The sequence below is a fragment of the Rana temporaria genome, chromosome 9, assembly GCF_905171775.1.
Source record: "Rana temporaria chromosome 9, aRanTem1.1, whole genome shotgun sequence".
NCBI classification, from domain to species: Eukaryota; Metazoa; Chordata; class Amphibia; order Anura; family Ranidae; genus Rana; species Rana temporaria.
Genome location: NC_053497.1, coordinates 34,940,801 through 34,960,921, shown reverse-complemented (window position 1 = coordinate 34,960,921; position 20,121 = coordinate 34,940,801). Strand labels below are relative to the sequence as shown.

Sequence of the window (20,121 nt, the reverse complement as noted above, 5' to 3'; positions counted from 1 at the left end):
AACCGACATCGTCCTTATCAACTGAGGACACCGTTGGTCGATAGGACACTGGCAGCTAGAGGGTTGTAATGGTGCATAATGAAAACCTGTGACGTAGTAGAACCAAAAAGGCAACCTTCATCCACACACTGGCTTGTATACAATTTTTGAACATTTTGCTGAAGCACCCCTAAGAATTCTTAAGGCACCCTGGTTGAAAAGGCTGCTATAGGGAATACCACAAGTCTGAGAATTAATCTCTCACGCAGACAACAGAGAGGAAATAATGCCTCCAAGACACCGGTAGAGAAGGGTCAAGGTGAAAGGTTCAGGATCCCGTTCTTAGCAAAGAACCAATATAGCTCAGCTCGTCAGAATATGCAAAACATAAAATGAAGAGGTGGTGAGATAAGGAGGGGGGAGAGATGAGGAGGGATTATTTTGAGATCAGTTTAACAAGATGCAGAGGATCAGCAGAGTTTAAATTAGGTGATCAGTAAGTAGGCTGGCTTCCCCCTTTTTTTCCCAAGTGAGGATCTCTGCACAGAGAACCAAAATACCAATAAATCTCAAACAACACATATCAAGTTTTAATAAAATATTTAATTATAAAAAGATAACTTCTACTATTACCTAAAATTAATAAATACAGTGGCGGGATGACCACCATCGTTTCACCCCGTCTTCTCACTGTTAGTGTAAAAAAAAGAAAAACACCTCAAGCACCCCCTTTACTGCATTATGTGGTGTGCAAAAGTTAAAGTGAGATTTTTGTCTTACCTGTAAAATCCTTTTCTTGGAGTACATTACAGGACACAGGATGGTATTCCGGTTATGCTGCTACTACCTTCAGCAGACTGGACACTGGCAGAGCCCTGCATAAACCCTCCCAGAAAGCTTTAGTTTTGTAAACAAGCAAATCATAAGGAAGAGAGGGAAGGAACCTGTGCCCTGTAATGTACTCCAAGAAAAGGATTTTACAGGTAAACAAAAACAGGATTTGTCTTATATTACAATACAGGACACAGGATGGCATTCAGGAACGTAAGGGACTTTAGCAAATACAACCGAGTGGTGGGCAACACAGAAAACAAAAAATACTAACAGGTACACATAACAAGCGATATGGAAAGAGGTTAAAAAAAAAAAATCTTATACTTGCTTGCTCTGTGTAGTGGTTTTGCACAAGCAGCCCCGATCCTCCTCTTTTTGGCGTCCCCACAGCAAGCAGCTTGCTAAGGGGGCACTCATGCATGCTCATTCCCGAGCCATGTTGTGTATGTCAATACACAGACCGTGACTCAATCCTGTTTGGTAAACCCTCCTCACTGGCTGTGATTGACAACAGCTGGAGCCAATAGCTCCCACTACTGTATGCAAGCCAAAGAGGTAAAGAGCTGGGAGAGCCGCTGCTCTCATGCACATCGCTGCATCAAGATCGGAGGCAAAAAAAAATAAAAACCCTCAGCCTTTCGAACCACTTTAACAGAAGGGGTTCAAGATGGCTGAAAGAGCTGCAAAGTGGATTTTTCTTTAGTAAATAACCCCCAGTATGTACATGCAATTACAAGTGGATGGGGTGAGGGATGACAGATCGCAGAGGGGGGGGGGGGGGGAGAAGAAGGCCCGCGTGAGACAGATACCATAGAACAAAAAAAGGTTACCCGCCAATGTACACACACACACAGGGAATTTAATGGCAACTGAGTAAATATGTTGATTACTAAATTTTATTAAATGTTAAACAAAAATGATATTGGTGCATACATCACCATACATTAAAATAGTAACAGCCGATTGAAAAGTGATTGTCTCCTGATATTTCTGATGCATTTCAGGACCTATAAAAAGTCCTTTCCTCAGGGGCATTCCCATACAGGTCCTGAAAATATCAGGAAAAAAAAAAATATCACTTTTCAATCAGCTGTTACTATTTTAACCACTTAAGGACCCCTTCATGCCAATATACGTCAGCAGAATGGCACGGTTGGGCACATCCACGTACCTGTACGTGGCCCTTTAAGCCCAGCCGCGCATGTAAGCGACCTGGTCAGCGGACTCGATCGCCGCCGGTGTCCCGTGATCGGTCCAACGGAGCTGAAGAACGGGGAGAGGTGTGTGTAAACACACCTTCCCTGTTCTTCGTTGTGGCAGCTTCATTGATCGTGTGTTCCCTGATATAGGGAAAATAAAATAAAAAAATAAAAATAAAAATGCAATACAACTATTTTGTAAACGCTATAAATTTTGCGCAAACCAATCGATAAACGCTTATTGCGATTTTTTTTTTTAACAAAAACAGGTAGAAGAATACGTATCGGCCTAAAAACTTTATATATTTTTTGGGGATATTATAGCAAAAAGTAAAATAGTTTTTTTTTCAAAATTGTTGCTCTATTTTTGTTTATAGAGCAAAAAATAAAAACCACAGGAGGTGATCAAATACCACCAAAAGAAAGCTCTATTTGTGGGGAAAAAAGGACGCCAATTTTGTTTGGGAGCCACGTCGCACAATTGTCAGTTAAAGCGACGCAGTGCCGAATCGCAAAAACTGGCCAGGTCCTTTACCTGTATAAAGGTCCGGGACTTAAGTGGTTAACGTATGGTGATGTATGCACCATTTTAACATTTATAAACATTTTGTAATCAGCATATGTACTCAGTTGCCGTTAAAGTCCGTGCATGTACATTGCGGGGTACCTTGGTTTCTATTTTTGGGATGTTGGCAACAACCTGGGGTTATCTGGATGGGACCTTTACTTTCTGAGTGTGAGACAGGGACCTTTCTTCCTTGCGATCTGTCATCCCTCACACCATCTGCTTGCGAGTGCATATAATACTATGTTATACTTTTAACCCATAATAAACTGTGCTACACTATGCCTGCGTGGCGCCATCTTACCCTGCCCTCTTGTTTTATAGATCGTGGCTCCCCTGTCCACTTTTAAAAAAGCGGCCTGCAAGCATCAATTTGCATTAGCCGGACTTTAGGATATGGATTCCCATTTCCCTCGGAAATACAGACTCTAAACGCTTTAAGTATTTCTAGCTTTATTTTATTGTAAGATTATGGAACCAACGCTGTGATCGGTTGTGAAAGGTAAATCCTTGCTCTTAAATCCATAGACTTGAATAATGGATTGCCGATTCTAGCTGGAGATGGTAGAACAAGATGCAGATTATCTCTTGCAGGCCCCTATTCCTTGGAAGTGTTGAAGCCCAGGTCCTAAAAAGCCAAGCCAATAAATCCAGCAACTCTGTAAACCAACACCTGGGACAGCAGAACCAGAGGGCCCAGAAAGTGACAATCCAAGTACCATGTCTGCCTGGGCCAGTTCAATGTGCTGAGGATCACTGGAATGTTCTTTGTCTCTATCCTCTATACATAGATCAGGCTGAACCAATACCACAAAGCCAAACAGGTGTCCACTGTGAGGATCCAGGGATCTGGACACAGACTGCTCCAATTACTAGTTAAAATAAAAGTTCACCTTAGAGCATGCTACACATTCCATCCGTTTTTAGGGTGGAACATGTAATATGTCCAAACATTTGCAGCCTCTCCCTTCCAATCCAATCGCATCATTGATTTACAGTTTCCTGTAAATTAATGCATACTGTCAGTGGCTCACAGCTTGCAGTTCTGTGAGGTCATCCAGGTGAGCGTTCCTGCAGTCCACTGATAATCCTGCTCTCCGGTAACTGCCTACCTGTATTGGAGGTACAGACAGACATCTTGAGAGTCTGCAGGAGCCTGAGATTGCATCCATGATCTGCCGATCACTGGTGCAATGCTCTGCAGGCTCTTTAGTTAAAAAAATAAAATGGACATTCCTTCACCTGCAAAAAGAAAAATGTGCATTTATGTCTGCTTTTAAAAAGGTGAACTTATCCTTTTAAACCTGGAAGCCAGCAGGTCCAGCCCTGGTAACTGCACTCACAACACAGGTTTTGAAACACTTCCAAGGGAAGTCCACCTGCCAATTTGCCACTCCTGGAATATGGACAGCAGATAAGGCTGGTACATAAGGTTTCACTCAAGCCAGAATTTGCCTCTCTGTGGGCAACAAGACTTCTGGTACTCTTTGGTGGATGATGCAAGCCACTGCTATGGCATTTACTGACAGAAGCCTGGTCAGATAACCCTGCAGTCAAAAGATCCAGCATTTAAATTAAAGTTTAAAATGCTGAGCTCCACATCCACCCATTGTAGGTTGCAACCAATGTGTCGTGCCTGGCAGCACCACATTAACCCTTTGGGGGAATACTTCCAAGTGAGGTATTCCCTCCAGGGCTTCACCACTGTTGGCGCAAACCTCATCTTCCAGATGAGGAAACAGGACAGGTTTCTACCAGACTCTGCCCTCCCAGTGGGCATACACTCACAGGAGAATTCAGGGGCAGGAAACCAGCAAAATGTGAATCGCATCCCTGAACCAGTAAAGCACTCGGCAGTTCTCACCAACACTAAATCGCAGGTGCCCAACAGTGTCCAGTGCACAAAGGCACATTCCAGGCAAGGTCTGCCGCTTCCAGAGGTGGCCTCCTGGGTTAAGCCGAGGATTTGTTTATCTGGAAAGCTGAAAACCAAGGCCTGGGGTCTCAGCAGCCAGTGAAGAAACCTGCTAGAAAAATTAACATGTTGATAAACAAAATGAACTGAGAGAACCTGTTCATCTCCCAAGGACGCTAGCAAAAAAAAAAAAAAAAAAAAAAAAAAAAAAAAAAGTGGCTTGTTGGGAGTGGGAGGGGTTATGCAGGGCTGCCCTAACAGTGCCCGTCCAGTCTCCCAGAGGTAATAGCATAACTGGAGTTCCTGAACATCAACCTGTGTCCTGTAATATACAATAAAAGAAAACAGTTTGCACTTCATAACGATTTTCTTCCTAACCGCTTAAAGACGCTTACACTGCGAGTATTGTCCATCTGAGCACTGCGGTTATCGCTAGAACTGGTCACGCGAGGGTTCCCGATAGTCCGCTTGATAGTAATCTTAAAAGCAGTTGGGGGTGGCTTGCTACTGCTAACTTTGCTGTCTTGAGCTTCAGAATGCAGCTTTCCCAAACGCTTCACCAGTGCAGCCGAGGGCACTTTTCTTTTTCTTCCTTCCTCAGGGTTGGCTCTTTTGACGGTGCCGAGCCTTTGTGCTATGCTGATCTTTGGAGTGGTGAGCTTGGCAGGGGCACTTGCAGGATGCTTTGTGGAGAGTCTCCTAATAGTGGTGACGACAGACTTTGGTTCAGAGCTTGTGGCTTTGGCCTTCACAGTAACTCCAGGGGAAAGCTTCTCTCTAATAATGGTGGTACCCTTTCTCTTAAGAACACCAGCATACTGCAGAACACTGCCCTCTTCATCGCTCTCTGGTGAATGATCTTGACCAATTGTATCACCCAAACGGCTGAAGACTCCAGTGGGCTGTAAAAGCAGAAGGTAAGCCATGAGTACATGAGCACAATCAAAATCAACTTCCCCCTCAAAAGCACTTTCTACTAACCTTTGTTACAGTTGTTGTGTCCTCTCTGCTCTCTGCTCCCAGTCTGTCAAAGACCGACGTTCTGGTTAAACCTATAACACGTTCACAAAATAAAGGAAAACTTGTTTTCACAAAACAGCTGGACTTCATGCATTACTATAGAAATTGCCATATATATTTTATAAAAAATAAAAGTATCTTCTAGACTCCTGTGACCAGTTCACAGTCAACAGCAAGCTAAAGTCCGCCGCCAGCTGACATCAGTCAGTCCCAGGGTCCAGATCGATCTAGACTTTAATGTCGGTATCTACCCACATGCCTAGACTGGCAGCCGATTCAGCCTTTCAGCGAACCGTTGGGAGCAACTGCTCTCGTTCTCCACACAGCTTGGCCCTCCAGTGAACGCTGGAAGAGCAGAGAGCAGGTGACTGACCATCAACTACTCTCTGTTCACTGAAGAATGAACTGAGTGATCAGCGGTCTTTGATCACCCAGTTCCCAGTCTTAAGAGACAGCGTGGGACTGATGCTGCATCCACCTAGGAGAGTAGGAATGTTTTTTTTTCCCCAGAATCCTGTACCTCTCTTAATATCATATCATTTTCCTGCATTCCAGTTATAGAAGAGGAAAAACTGGTAACACCAGTTGCCAAAATATGCCAAAGATTTGTTTTTCAGCCTCATTTTCTCTTTCTCCACAACTATTACAAAATAACCCTCAAAACAGAATAACTCATTCAGTAAACAGTTTGATGAACTCACTTTTAGCTGCCTGTTCTTCCAGAATTTTCTTTGTCCGAGGCGTGGTCCCCTTTGGCATATTAATGACATATTTCCCTTCAATCTCAGATGTCACCTTGCGACGTTTTACTGGAACCTCTGCAGTGTCAGGTGCAGGTGAAGGCACGGCTAAAGAGAGAGGGTGGCCACAGGACAATAATAAAAAGTTAACAAAAATTGGCATATACTCATGTCCTATAACTAGGCAATAATTATTAAAGGAGTTGTAAAGGCAGGTGTTTTTTTTTATCTTAATGCATTCTATGCATTAAGATAAAAAAAATCTTGTGTGTAGCAGCCTCCCAAGCACCCCCCTAATTACTTACCTGAGCCCCATCTCTCTCCAGCGATGTCCAAAAACGTCCAAGGCATGTCAAAGTCAGCCAGCCAGCCAATCAGGAGACAGAGGGGCCGGGTCTCCATGTCCCAATAGACACACAGAGCTGCGACTCGGCTCCAGTGCCCACATAGGAAGCTGCCGACTGTGTGGACACGTGACAGGGAGGGGCAAAGAGGTACCCGAGAAGAGGAGGATTTGGGCTGCTCTGTGCAAAACCAACTGCACAGAGGAGGGAAGTACGACATGTTTTGTTTTTTAAATTGAGCCTTTACAATCACTTTAAATAATTTTTGTTTGCCTGAATTAAACTCAAACTACCTGACTGTGCGTTCTTCAGAGCCCCTTTGTTGGAGACTGTAACGGAGATCTTAGATGTGCTTGTTTCAGGTCTGCGGACAGGAGTGGATGGAGGAGAGTCTCGACTTAGACTGTTTGCAATCATTCTTGTGGCTGCTATAAAAAAAAAAAAAAAAAAAAAAAAAAGAGAAGTGCTGTTTACAATCTAAAGCAGCTTTTCTAAAAGAAACTTTGGAATACTTCAAGTACATTAGCATCAGTTAGGTGCCGATATGATAATTAAAGAATGTAGCACATTTGCATGTTTAAAACATGAAGCAGATCATTCCTGAATGTTCACCAGTTCTGCATGACAAAACTACATATTGGGGGGGGGGGGGGGGGCGGGGGAATGCAGTTAAAATGGTAGTGCCTTTTTTATACATATGTAGTCAGTAAAAAAAATAAAAAAAAATTAAAATATAAAAAAAATTCTCTCCTTACAAATACATATACTGTATAGCTCACTTCAATGAACATAATTTTAAAGACTACACAATTAAACAGGGTTTCAAGTTACTTACGGCTATTAGCAGTCCTCCGTAGTTCATTCTGTATGCTGGTCTGGTTAGAAGGCTCAGTCACAGCTTTACAAATATCCTATAGGAAGAACAAAATAAAAGTTAGCTAGTTAAATCCAACGAATAGCTTTCCTTGCATGCTGCAATTCCCATTATTTTTGCCATTAACACATATTTTGTCACAGACAACCCATCACACATCTCAAGTCAGGTTAGCCATTTAAAGAAAACCTGTACTTTGCCTACGCAAATAATGCGTGCCCCACCAGCAGCACACTCTTTCCATTTGCGCTCCATCCACCGCTTTTGGCAACCAGTTCTAGGTATGGAGGAGTATGCAGCACTCTCCCATCCAAAGTGCGAATGCTGGTGCCTTATAATTGGTTGTTCAGGCACCCAGTGCTGTCACATGGGGGCAGTAAGATCTCAAACCCGGGTAATCTCCAAGTTGCAGCCACAGTACTAATATTCCCTTGCTTTGAATGGCTGAATAGATTAATGGGTGGGGGGTTTGTGTTAAGCATGTGCAGTTGGTGGGACCCTCATTAAAGTAAAGTGAAGCTGAACTCCAGAACCAAAATTAAGCACATGGGGGTTGATTTACTAAAGGGAAATCCACTCTGCACTACAAGTGCATTTGTAAGTGCAGTCACTGTAGATCTGAGGGGGAAGATCTGCCGAATTCATCATCCAATCATGTGCAAGGAAAAATGCTGTTTTTTTTTTTTCCTTGCATGTCCCCCTCAAATCTACAGCAACTGCACTTGAAAATGCCATTGAAGTGCAAAGTGGATTTACCTTTAACAAACAAACACATGGTCTCTGCTAGAGGTTTCTACAGAGTACATGTTAGTTGGAAAATCCGTCCAAGAGTCCACTGGCATAACAAGCAGCCTATACAAATCAATGTTAGGCTGTCTGCTTCCAGGGCCACTCATCCATCCCTGTATGCGGTAACCACTCAGATGTACCATTACAGGCATACAGCTGTGGAGTGGAAAGAACAATGATCTGACGCTAGTATGGACTTTCATGGTACTGTACAAAGGCTTAACTATACACAAGATGACTATAAAAACATTTTATTTCAACAATAAAATTTAAAACATAGATATGTATTAAAAAATAAAAAGACAAAAACCCAGAAAAGCCCTAGACATTAAGCTCTCTAAATTCACAGATGGGATGACCTTGGAAGATAACCATTGTCAACTTGGAATATACCTTCTGTGTATTGGGCACTCAGCGTGTTTGGCGAGTAGACCACCACTTCTTCGGGAGCTTTTTATATAGTATTATAGAGCAAACACTAATATATATATATATATAAACAGAATAGAAAAAGTTGATTACATTTATCGAAAATTACGGATAATATGAGATGAACAAGTATAGTATCCCCTGCATGCTGTCTTACCTAGGACGAGATCAAATGCGCGGGCCTAAAAAGACTGACCTGTACTTTTTGGGCCCACGCATTTGATCTCGTCCTGGGTAAAGACAGCATCCAGGAGATACTACTATATTCGTTCATCTCAAATTATTTGTAATTTCTACAAATGTTGTAAATCAACAAACGCTTTCCTTTCTATTCTCTATTTAAAAAAGGTGTGGTTTGCTCTTTAATACTATATAAGAATCGGGTCTTCCTGCGAAACATGTTGACCGCTCAATACGCAGATGGTACATGGCAAGTTGACAATGGCCATATTCCAAAGGTCAACCCATATGTGAATATATAGAGCTTAATGTTTATGACACTTCTGGTTGTGTCTTATACATGTGTATGTTTTAATGCATTAAATACATTTTATTTTTATACTCGTGTATGTTAAGCCTTTGAACAGTATCATGAAAGTCCACACTAGCCTCAGTCCATTGTTCTTTCTACATATTTGTTAGGACGTAGGTACCATTTATGTTTTGCTATAGTTGGCACTTGCTTATAAAATACAGCTGTGGTGACTGACTCCCTGACATTGATTGGTACAGGCTGCTGGCCATGGCTGTACACAACCCTGTAGACCAAGTGGGCACAGAAACACACTGGATTTTGTCACTGCACCCAAATGAATCCATGTGCATAAGCCAAAATAGCCCTTTCTCTGCAGGTACTTCAGTCAGGTTACGGCTTCTTATGTTCACTTCTCTTGAGTGTCCCTAAAAAATAAATAAACCCCAGACTTCTACCTTTATACTTTTGAGTTACTCAGCTGCAATGACAAAACCAGTTTTAAGGCTTAACCCTGTCTGTATCAACACTCCACCCTATTTATCACTCACTGCATGTCTTTTAACAAGACAATAGCGCAGTGCTGCATTACAAACAAACAAAAAAAAAAAAAAGGAGAGAGAGAGAAGGAGGAGGATGTAATCATTGTATCCAATTTATGCAAACTAAAAATAGGCATACAAAATATAAAAAATAAAAATGTATTTGAAATAAAATTCTGGCATTGGTACAAGTTGAACTAGCTTCTGTTAGTGTGTGCCCGAGTACAGGGAAGCTATAATGTTGTCATTTAGTACTATATACATCTTCACATGGATACAAATAAAAATAGCTATATGAAGGCAAAAGTTGTCTGTTTTGCTCTGCAGCTTAACAAAAATATGACAATGTGACTGGTTGCCATCGACAAATCGTCATGAAAAAGTTGAAACTGGTTTCTCAAGGAGTTAGTCAAATATAATAATAATAATAATCATAACTGCTAATCTGGATTGAATGGTAATAAGGGGGAGAAGGAAAGAAAAAGGAAAGAAAAAAAGGAAAGAAAAAAAAGGAAAAAAAAAAAAAGAAAAAAAAAAAAAGGAAAAAAAAAAAAAGGGAGAAAAAGAAAAAGAAGAAAAGAAAAGAAAAGGAAAGAAAAGAAAAGGAAAGAAAAGGAAAGAAAGGAAAGAAAAGAAAAGAAAAGGAAAGGAAAGAAAAGAAAAGGAAGGAAAGAAAAGAAAAGGAAGAAAGGAAAGAAAAGGAAGAAAGGAAAGAAAAGAAAAGGAAGAAAGGAAAGAAAAGAAAAAGGAAGAAAGGAAAGAAAAGAAAAGGAAGAAAGGAAAGAAAAGAAAAGGAAGAAAGGAAAGAAAAGAAAAGGAAGAAAGGAAACCCCACACACATATTTACCTGTTGATGAACTACCTTTGCATGTTTCAGTATGGCTATCACATCGCCCACCACTGTAATGCCCAACTCATTCATGATCTCCTTGTTCAAATCCAAAAGCATGTTCTTGCTGATCCTGTGGGAAAAAAAATATGCATTTCACAAATCTACACATCTTAGCCCTGTCTAAATTAAAACATGATCCTTCCTCTCCCATTGGCTTCAACTCTGTCCTCCTGTGATAGGTAGGGAGACCGCCGCTCCAGGTGAGCACAGGCAGGTAATCAATGTCCACTCAGGAATCACACGGGTGCTGGCAATGCATAGAATTAAGCAGGTGGGAGAATGGATGGACAGCCGCACTCCAAAAAGTCTTGTTGAAAAAAGACGTGCTCTTTATTGTAAAAAGGAAAAAATGCACAGCACACAACAGCATACAGTGGGATAGACAGCTGACGCGTTTCGCATTAACAACTAATGCTTAGTCATAGCTACTAGCGCTGTGCATTTTTTCCTTTTACAATAAAGAGCACGTCTTTTTTCAACAAGACTTTTTGGAGTGCGGCTGTCCATCCATTCTCCCACCTGCTCTGTCCTCCTGTGAGGTGCTAGATACTGATGCCAATCCTGTAATTAACACCTTTCAAAAAGTGTATACACTTGAGTTAAAACACACACAATATATATATATATATATATATATATATATATATATATATATATATATATATATATATATATATATATATATATATATATATATATATATATATATATATATATATATATATATATATATATATACACATATACACACACATATACACATATATATATATATACATATACACATATATATATACATACACACATACATACATACATACATACATACGCATTATTATTGCTCAGCAGTGAATTTGATTGCTAGAAGCAAGCATTTTACTGAATGCAACCAATTATTTGTTTTGCTGTGATTAGCCAGAGCTAATCACAATGATTGAGATGAGCTGCAATTGGCCCTGTCTGTACCATGTGATCACATTGATCAATCATAGCTAGCAACACAATTGTACACAATGGATGGCATGACAGGAAGCCATCCATCGTTTACAACGGTCATGTGATCTGCTGCTGTGTGGAGCTTCCCCTATTTGGGTCTTGCTCTGCTTTAAGTAGTAGGTGTATGGACTATTTTTGGAAAGAAAAATAAAAAGTTATTGTTTAGGGTCACTTCAAGTCCAGTTACAATATGATTCTATCCATATTAAAATGTACCAGAATTTTCTTTCTGATGTTTTCAGCTGCAAACTTAAGGAAGTGCAGCCTGGAGTCCCATCCAAACAAGAATATTAAACAGGCTGGGGGTTGCATGCTAGACATGCGAGGGCTGCAGCTGCAGATATGCCTGGCATACTATACATGTTCCACTTTAAAACAAGATTTTCACTTTGAGTAGAAGGATGTTGACTCAAGGAATGAGTAAGCTAGACAATGAGGTGGAACAGCTGGCTCTTCCCAGTACTCCTAATGCTTTGTTTACCCACATGGCAGCCTAGTGATATCCTCTCACCTGTTGTCCACAAATGTCACAGCATAATTGACAGCAGGTCCTGCGGGAATGCCGGCCTCCTTGAAGAAGCTGATCCACTCTGAGGTGGCTGAAAAGATAGAAAACCACTTTAAAAAGTGAACTTTTAGGCCTTGTCCCAATTTGTGTTTCGAATGCACATTGCAGACTAGTTTTATATGCGTTACCATTGAACGCCAAATTGCATTTTGATGGAAAATGTATGAACGATGCAGCAAGCAGGATTCCTAATTATGCAAAAATAGGACTGGTGCCCAAGTAGGATAAAAGTGGCCAAACTAAAATAATTGGCAGTGCCTTCTTGTAGATTTTGTTATCTTTCACAATGCCTAGGAGCCAGGAACCTTGGGGACTACCAATCTGCCTATGTTAGTGTGTAGCTCCCCCCGGCAGGAAGGGGCTATTCTGACCTGTCCACTCCAACGCAAGAGAGTCAAACGTTGCACATTGAGCAGCCCCCATATCGGGGTGCCAAGCAAATAAAAGGAAACTTGTGCAGAGACAAATATAAGGGGCACCACTGTTTAGTTATGGTTGTCATGCTGATCATCAACACTACATCTCCCCCATTGAATATCATATTAGGTGCGATGCTGGAATTGTAGCAATAGCCAGTAACTAGTTAAACAAGAACAGAAAATAATAATAAAAGGTGTCTTACGCATAGTGATGGAAGCCATGATGTAACCACTCAAAGGATATCTGAAAGGCAGACAGAGAATATTATGTTCCAAGGAGCATCTTTTATCCACGATATACACAAAAATTGTTCCATACAGAAAGATGAAGGACATGCGGCAGCAGTGAACACAAAAGATTTGGAGGATGATCAATACAGAAAGAGTTCAGTGGGCTGGCCAGGCTGCATGCCCTCCCCACTCATCGACACCCAGGACAGCAGCTGGGAGACAAAAATAACTTGTGACTCAATGCATAGCTAGCTCCTCTATTTATGGCCAGGACTGGGATGAAGCTCTGATAACACGCAAGCATGGAAGACTCATGATAAAAAAAAAAGTGCAGAACTCCACTCCATTGCAACCAGATTCCCCTGTTCATTTTCCTATCTTGCACTACAAATATGAAAGGGAGAATCTGATTGGCTGCTATGGGCATCAAGAACAATTCTTTCTGCGAAAACATGTGATCATAAAAAGGTACAGGTATTACACCGCGCTCAATGCCCCAGCTCAGAATCCTGCTGGTGTAGAAACATAGGACAAACAAAAAAAAAAAAAAACACACGGCCAAGTGCTCCACCGAGTCCATCCTTCATTTTTTTTTTTTGTTCTGTTTTTTTTTTTTTTTTTCAAAGCCTAGTCCACACAATCAGAAAATTGGATGAAAAAAAAAAAAAAAACCCTTTCATGCAAGAATAAATGTAAAATGTCTTTTATCTGACCCTCGTGGACCCACTGAAACCCATCAATAGACCACTAAGGCCTGCTTCACACCTATGCAGGTTTCAATACACACTTTGGTTCAATGGATCAAAAAAAAAAATAAAAAAATAAAAAAACACAGAAAAAAAAGTCCCTGGCCCTTTCCATAAAATGCACAGATGTGAACTACATCCATAGGAAACCATTTTAAAGAGGATAGGTTTTACTGCCTCTTTGTTTCCCTGCAAAGGTAAAGCATAATGGGCTAGTATGCATTGCATTCTGTTTGTACAAAACTGAATATGCACTAAAAAAAATCATAGGTGTAAACCAGGCCTAAGGCCCCTTTCAGACTGGGGCGGGAGCTGCGGTGGCGGTATAACGCCGCTAAAAATAGCGGCGCTATACCGCCGGAATTGCAGCGGGTATCAGCCGCTAGCGATGCGGTATTAACCCCCGCTAGCGGCCGATAAAGAGTTAATACCGCCCGCAATGCGCCTCTATAGAGGCGCATTGCGGGCGGTATTGCCGCGGTTCCCATTGTTTTCAATGGGAAGGAGCGGTGAAGGAGCGGTATACATGCCGCTCCTCTCACCGCTCCAAAGATGCTGCTGACAGGAGATTTTTTTGTCTCCCGCCAGCGCATCGCCTCAGTGTGAAAGCCCTCGGGCTTTCACATTGAGTCTGCAGTGCAGGAGTTTTTCAGGCGGGATAGCAGCGCTATTTTTAGCGCTTTACCGCCTGAAAAACTCCTCAATGTGAAAGGGGCCTTAGGAGTCCATGGACCCCAGGTTAAGATCCCGTGCTCCAGGAATAACCAAGGACCTATATAGAGAAATCAGGACCTCCTTCGTCCTGCTGGTGACCCCTCTAATGATTTAAAGACCTATATTATATTGTCAAAAGTATTGAGACGCCTGCCTTTACATGCAATAGCATCCAGTCTTAATCCATAGGGTTCAATATTGAATTGCCCCCCCCCCCCCATTGCAGCTTTAACGCTTCTAGAAAGGCTGTCCACAAGGTTTAGGAGTGTGTCTATGGGAATATTTAACTATTCTTCCAGAACCGCATTTGTGAGGTCAGGCACTGATGTTGGACGAGAAGTCATGGCTTGCAGTCTACGCTTTAATTCATCCCAAAGGTGTTCTATCAGATTGAGGTCAGGACTCTGCAGGTCAATCAAGTTCCTCGACCCCAAACTCTCTCATCCATGTCTTTATGGACCTTGCTTTGTGCACTGGTGCACAGTCATGTTGGAACAGGAAGGAGCCATCCCCAAACTCTTCCCACGAAGTTGGGAGCATGAAATTGTCCAAAATGTCTTGGTATGCCGACGCCAGGGGCCAAGTCCAACCCCCGAAAAACAATCACAATCCCCCCCTCCCCACCAAATGATTTGGACCAGTGCGCAAATCTTTATGGGGTTTAAGTCAGGCAAGTTTGCCGGACAATTAAGCACAGCGTTACCATGATCATTAAACCAGGTATTGGTACTTTTGGCAGTGTGGGCAGATGCCAAGTCCTGTGGGGACATAAAATCAGCATCTCCATAAAGCTGGTGAGCAGAGGGAAGCATGAAGTGCTCTAGAACTTCCTGATGGAGGGCTGCGCTGACTTTGGACTTGATAAAACACAGTGGACCAACACCAGTAGATGACATGACTCCCCAAATCATCACTGACTGGAAACTTCACACTGGACCTCATGCAACTTGGTTTCTGTGCCTCTCCATTCTTCCTCCAGGGACCTTGATTTCAAAATGATTTCCAAATAAAATGCAACATTTTCCACAGTCCACGGCGGACACTTAGTGAACCAGTGACACTAATACAGTGATCAGTGCAAAACATATGCGTTGTCACTATACTAATGACGCTGGCTGGAAAGGGGTTAAACCTCTAGGGCGATCACAGGGTTAAATGTGTGCCTAGCCAGTGTTTATGTGTACTGTGTGCGTGCTTCTTTTACTAGGGAAAGCAACAGATTTTATTCCCCGTTTTTGCAGGGAAAGAAAACGAATTACTTCCCTTCAGACAGGACAGGGATCTGCCTTGTTTAGGTGCTAGCGCTAATCCTGGTGATCGACATCTGCTGTGTTTAATCACAGCACGGGCAGGTTGCCGGCAGCGCGTCCCCAACCCATAATTGTCAGATCATGTACTATCCGTCGCTGTACTCATACATGAGTCGGTCGGCAAGTGGTTATATTATTCTGTTTTTTTTGCGTCCAATCACAGCGCCTGTCGCTTTAGCCAATCAGGTGACAGGTAACCAGCCCCGGTGCACCAAATTGGCTGAGAGGCAGGTCAGCGTTAGGGAAGCGATTTATTCGCTTCTCTAACACAACACTGTGTAAACAGCGAATGCACAGCAGTGCGCCCGCTGTTTACCAATTTGGAAGCCTATGGCTCTAATCAATTCAGATGCCCGGCAAAAGAGCGGTACAGGAGAAAGGGGGCGGCACTCCTACGCCCTCTATGGACTATAGGTGTAGGCCAGGTGTGTCAAACTCAGTTACATAACGGGCCGCATCACCAGTATGGTTTCCTTCAAAGAGTTGGTTGTTTTTGGGGCATGCGCTATGCACATACTGCAGGGGGGCGCATGATACGCACAACTACACCACCCCCCCCCCCCAACAAAGCTTCCTCGCATCTTTCTCCTAAACGGCCTGGGGTTCAGGAGGCACATTACGCACTGTGCAACTACACCTACCCCCCCCCCCCAAAGCTTCCTCACATCTCTCCCTCTCCTACCTGGCCTGGGGGTCAGGGGGCACACTGTGCAACTACATCTACCCCCCCCCCCCCACCAAAGCTTCCTCACATCGCTGTCCTACCTGGCCTGGGGGTCAGGGAACACACTGTGCAACTACACCTACCCCCCAACAAAGCTTCCTCACATCTCTCCCTCTTCTACTTGTCTGGGGGTTCAGGGGGCACTCTGTGCAACTACATCTACCCCCCCCCAACAAAGCTTCCTCACATCGCTCTCCTACCTGGCCTGGGGAGCAAACTGTGCAACTACACCTACCCCCCCCCAACAAAGCTTCCCCACATCTCTCTCTCCTACCTGGCTGTAGTACCACCCTGTGTAGGTGTGTCTGCCTCGCAGAGAGATTGTTCTCTCTCAGATTCTGGTGATCTGTCCTCACTGTAAGTGGAGGGATCTGGGAGCCACTGAGAGCAAAGCTGTCCCTTGTAAACAGGGAAATCTTCTATGTTTACATGCGACAGGGGTAAGCGGAGAGCCAGAGGTGGCAGATCAGAGCTCTGCCATGATCCAGCTGCAAAACTGGGTGCGAGGGCCACATGACAGGGACTGTGGGGGGGGGGGGGCTGGATTCAGCTCTTGGGCCTTGTGTTTGACGTATGTGGTGTTGGCCATTTACAGACCCCCTGAAGCCTGACTGCAATACTCCCAGGACGTTGCTAAGTGAGGCCTAGTCATTACTACTTCACCTCTACAAGAGTGAGCTCAGAACTACTACATCAGGGGAGAGAAAGAGAATGCGAGGGGATTGAATCAGAGAAAATAAAATCTCACTCCTGTGATGGAGGTGAGAAGTGATGACTAGGCCTCACATAGCAATGTACTGGGAGTATTCTATGTAGGGCTTCATGAGGTATATAAATGGCCTACACCTATAGCAAGGGTATTATTCATCTTCAGTCAGAGCTGCACAGCTTGTGTTTATCTACAGACGCCCCTGATCTGCGTAGGCAGCTTTGTGGCGACCCTTTAAAATATAGTTTTGCGTTTTTTCCTTTGAGTGGAATTCACAGTTGGGAGGGGGGTTGTATTTTGGGTGGTGGGCCCACGTGAAGTTACACATAGATTAGATCCTGTGGCCCCCCGATCCTCCACAGCGTATGACAACATTGAAGAAAAGGGGTTTAGAACCTCCCCCTCCCCCACATCCATGCTCAGACTTGCGGTGCATCACCTACAAGCGGCCCCCAGCCGGACACGGGACCGGAGACCTCCCCACAAAGCACACCGCGAACACCAGAACACCCACATAGGAACAAACGGTAAGAGAACACACATTACCAGCTCACTCCCCGCAACCGCCACCTCCTCGACAAGAAATCTCCTTCCTGTGTTCCCAACCGCTCACTACCTCATCCGCCCTCCGCCAACCAGAAACCGCCCAGGCCACTCTCCCCCCTCTGCTCATTGGTCGATAATTCCATAGCGCCCGCCTCCCATTTGTTGCTGGTATTGGGATTTGTAGTTTTCACGACACGTCGAGGGAAACGTGTCCTGCGTTGTGACGTTGGTGAGACGTAAGGGAATTCCTACAGTACGTAGTGACCAAAACACAGCCTGGCGCCATTTCCCCCCCCCCCGCCTGACCTAGTTATCTAACGAGTTATTTCTGAAAGGATAATACTACTGGGGGGGACGTGGGTGGGCGTGTATGAGGGCTAACAACTACATTGATTGTTGCTGATAGCAACCAATTGGAGTTCACTTATTATTTCACCAGGCTGCAGTGTTGCCAACCTACCAGATTGAAATTTACTGGCACGACACCCGTAATTTACTGGCGCCGCCACGTTTTTACTGGCATTTCACAAAAGTTACTAAATTACATTTTTAGGTGCAAATTTCAGTATTTAGGCTACAAGCAAGTACGCTAGGCAAATAGCAATGTGATTTGAGGTAGATTTTAAGGTAAAAAAACATATTTTTGTTATTTTCGATATAACAAGGGCAAATTATTTAGTCACATCACCCCCTGCCACCACCCCCCTCTGCCACCAACACCCCCTGCCTTTACCCCCTTCTGCGGTGCCACAATCTCCCCCTGCCTCCAAAAACCCCCTGCCTCAATCGTCCCCTGCCTCCATCCCACTCTGCGGTGCCACCATCTCCCCCTGCCACCAACATCCCCTGCCACCAATCTCCCCCTGACACTAACATCCCCTGCCTCCAATCTCCCCCTGCCACTAACATCCCCTGCCTCCAATCTCCCCCTGCCTCCAATCTCCCCCTGCCTCCAATCTCCCACTGCCTCCAATCTCCCCCTGCCACTAACATCCCCTGCCTCCAATCTCCCCCTGCCTCCAATCTCCCCCTGCCACTAACATCCCCTGCCTCCAATCTCCCCCTGCCTCCAATCTCCCCCTGCCACTAACATCCCCTGCCTCCAATCTCCCCCTGCCACTAACATCCCCTGCCTCCAATCTCCCCCTGCCTCCAATCTCCCCCTGCCACTAACATCCCCTGCCTCCAATCTCCCCCTGCCTCCAATCTCCCCCTGCCACTAACATCCCCTGCCTCCAATCTCCCCCTGCCTCCAATCTCCCCCTGCCACTAACATCCCCTGCCTCCAATCTCCCCCTGCCTCCAATCTCCTCCTGCCACTAACATCCCCTGCCTCCAATATCCCCCTGCCTCCAATATCCCCCTGCCTCCAATCTCCCCCTGCCACTAACATCCCCTGCTTCCAATCTCCCCCTGCCACTAACATCCCCTGCTTCCAATCTCCCCCTGCCACTAACATCCCCTGCCTCCAATCTCCCCCTGCCTCCAATCTCCCCCTGCCACTAACATCCCCTGCTTCCACTCTCCCCCTGCCACTAACATCCCCTGCCTCCAATCTCCCCCTGCCTCCAATCTCCCCCTGCCACTAACATCCCCTGCTTCCAATCTCCCCCTGCCACTAACATCCCCTGCTTCCAATCTCCCCCTGCCACTAACATCCCCTGCCTCCAATCTCCCCCTGCCACCAATCTCCCCCTGCCTCCAATCTCCCCCTGCCACTAACATCCCCTGCCTCCAATCTCCCCCTGCCACCAATCTCCCCCTGCCTCCATCCCCCTCTGCGGTGCCACCGCAGCCACCATCACCCCCTGTCTCCAATCTCCATGCGCAGTTCCAAGCCGAACCGATCTTGGCTATGAACGGGGGGAAAAAGTGTCCGTTTTTACGAACTGTCCGTAAAAATATGGGCGATTGGCAACACTGCCAGGCTGGTGTTTAAAATAAAATAAGGATTCTGATTGGTTGCTATGGACAGCAGGAATGTATGTGTTAGACTTTCCCCCAGAGAGCTGTGTGTTCTCAATAACTTCACCATCATTGGGAACATTTAATGAGACTACCCCCTCTTTTTTATGTTTACCATTACCACCAAAAGTGAAAATAAATAAATAAATACATTTGTGTTGTCACCAGAACAAGAACAGAGAAGAAATCTTCCAATGGGGACACTAGTTCTGGTGACAACCAGGGATTCTGCCACTTTTAGGGATTTCTCTCACTTCCTGTTTTGAGGCAGGAAGTGAGAGAAATCTCCCCAGTGGAGACACAGATGGGAAAAAACTGGGGTTATACCCCTCCCTTACGCTATACCATATACCATGAAACAAAAATTGCCTTTAGTTCTGTTTAGCTTCCAGTTGCTATGCAGGGGGGGAGATGTGGACTGAAAGTGATTGTAAAGCTTCAGGTTTTCTTTTAATAAAACAAAAAACTTGTCATACTATACTCTGTCACTGTATTAATGACACTGGCTGGGAGGGGGTTGACATCTTTAACCACTTTACAACCGTGAACGTCAAATTACGTCCTTGAATTTGTGCGGTGATATCTGAATGATGGGTGCA

General features: G+C 44.2%; 1 protein-coding gene across 4 annotated transcripts; it reads right to left on the bottom strand.

The window, feature by feature from the left end:
* Positions 1-4,756: 4,756 nt before the first annotated feature.
* On the bottom strand, positions 4,757-17,658 carry C9H19orf47 (chromosome 9 C19orf47 homolog). Of its 4 annotated transcripts, none has more exons than XM_040323149.1 (9): positions 17,558-17,658; positions 12,781-12,821; positions 12,102-12,189; positions 10,550-10,664; positions 7,432-7,507; positions 6,890-7,024; positions 6,214-6,360; positions 5,474-5,544; positions 4,757-5,394 (listed from the first exon to the last, which is right to left on the bottom strand). In XM_040323149.1, the coding sequence occupies exons 2-9, from the start codon at positions 12,797-12,799 to the stop codon at positions 4,849-4,851; spliced, it is 1,197 nt and encodes a 398-aa protein (XP_040179083.1). In that variant the 5' UTR covers positions 12,800-12,821; positions 17,558-17,658; the 3' UTR covers positions 4,757-4,848. The 4 variants fall into 4 exon arrangements, with proteins under 4 accessions (XP_040179083.1, XP_040179084.1, XP_040179082.1 ...); XM_040323150.1 differs by having other exon boundaries at positions 17,553-17,630; XM_040323148.1 differs by lacking the exon at positions 17,558-17,658 and having other exon boundaries at positions 10,565-10,664; positions 12,781-12,974.
* Positions 17,659-20,121: the final 2,463 nt, after the last annotated feature.

Coding starts and splice junctions, on each gene's coding strand:
- C9H19orf47 (XM_040323147.1), bottom strand. CDS start 12,913: ATGTCCTTCATCTTTCTGTATGGAACAATTTTTGTGTATATCGTGGAT. Junction 6,361..6,889: donor TCTGAAGAACGCACAGTCAG/GTAGTTTGAGTT, acceptor CTCTCTCTTTAG/CCGTGCCTTCACCTGCACCT. Junction 5,545..6,213: donor GGAAGAACAGGCAGCTAAAA/GTGAGTTCATCA, acceptor AACGTGTTATAG/GTTTAACCAGAACGTCGGTC.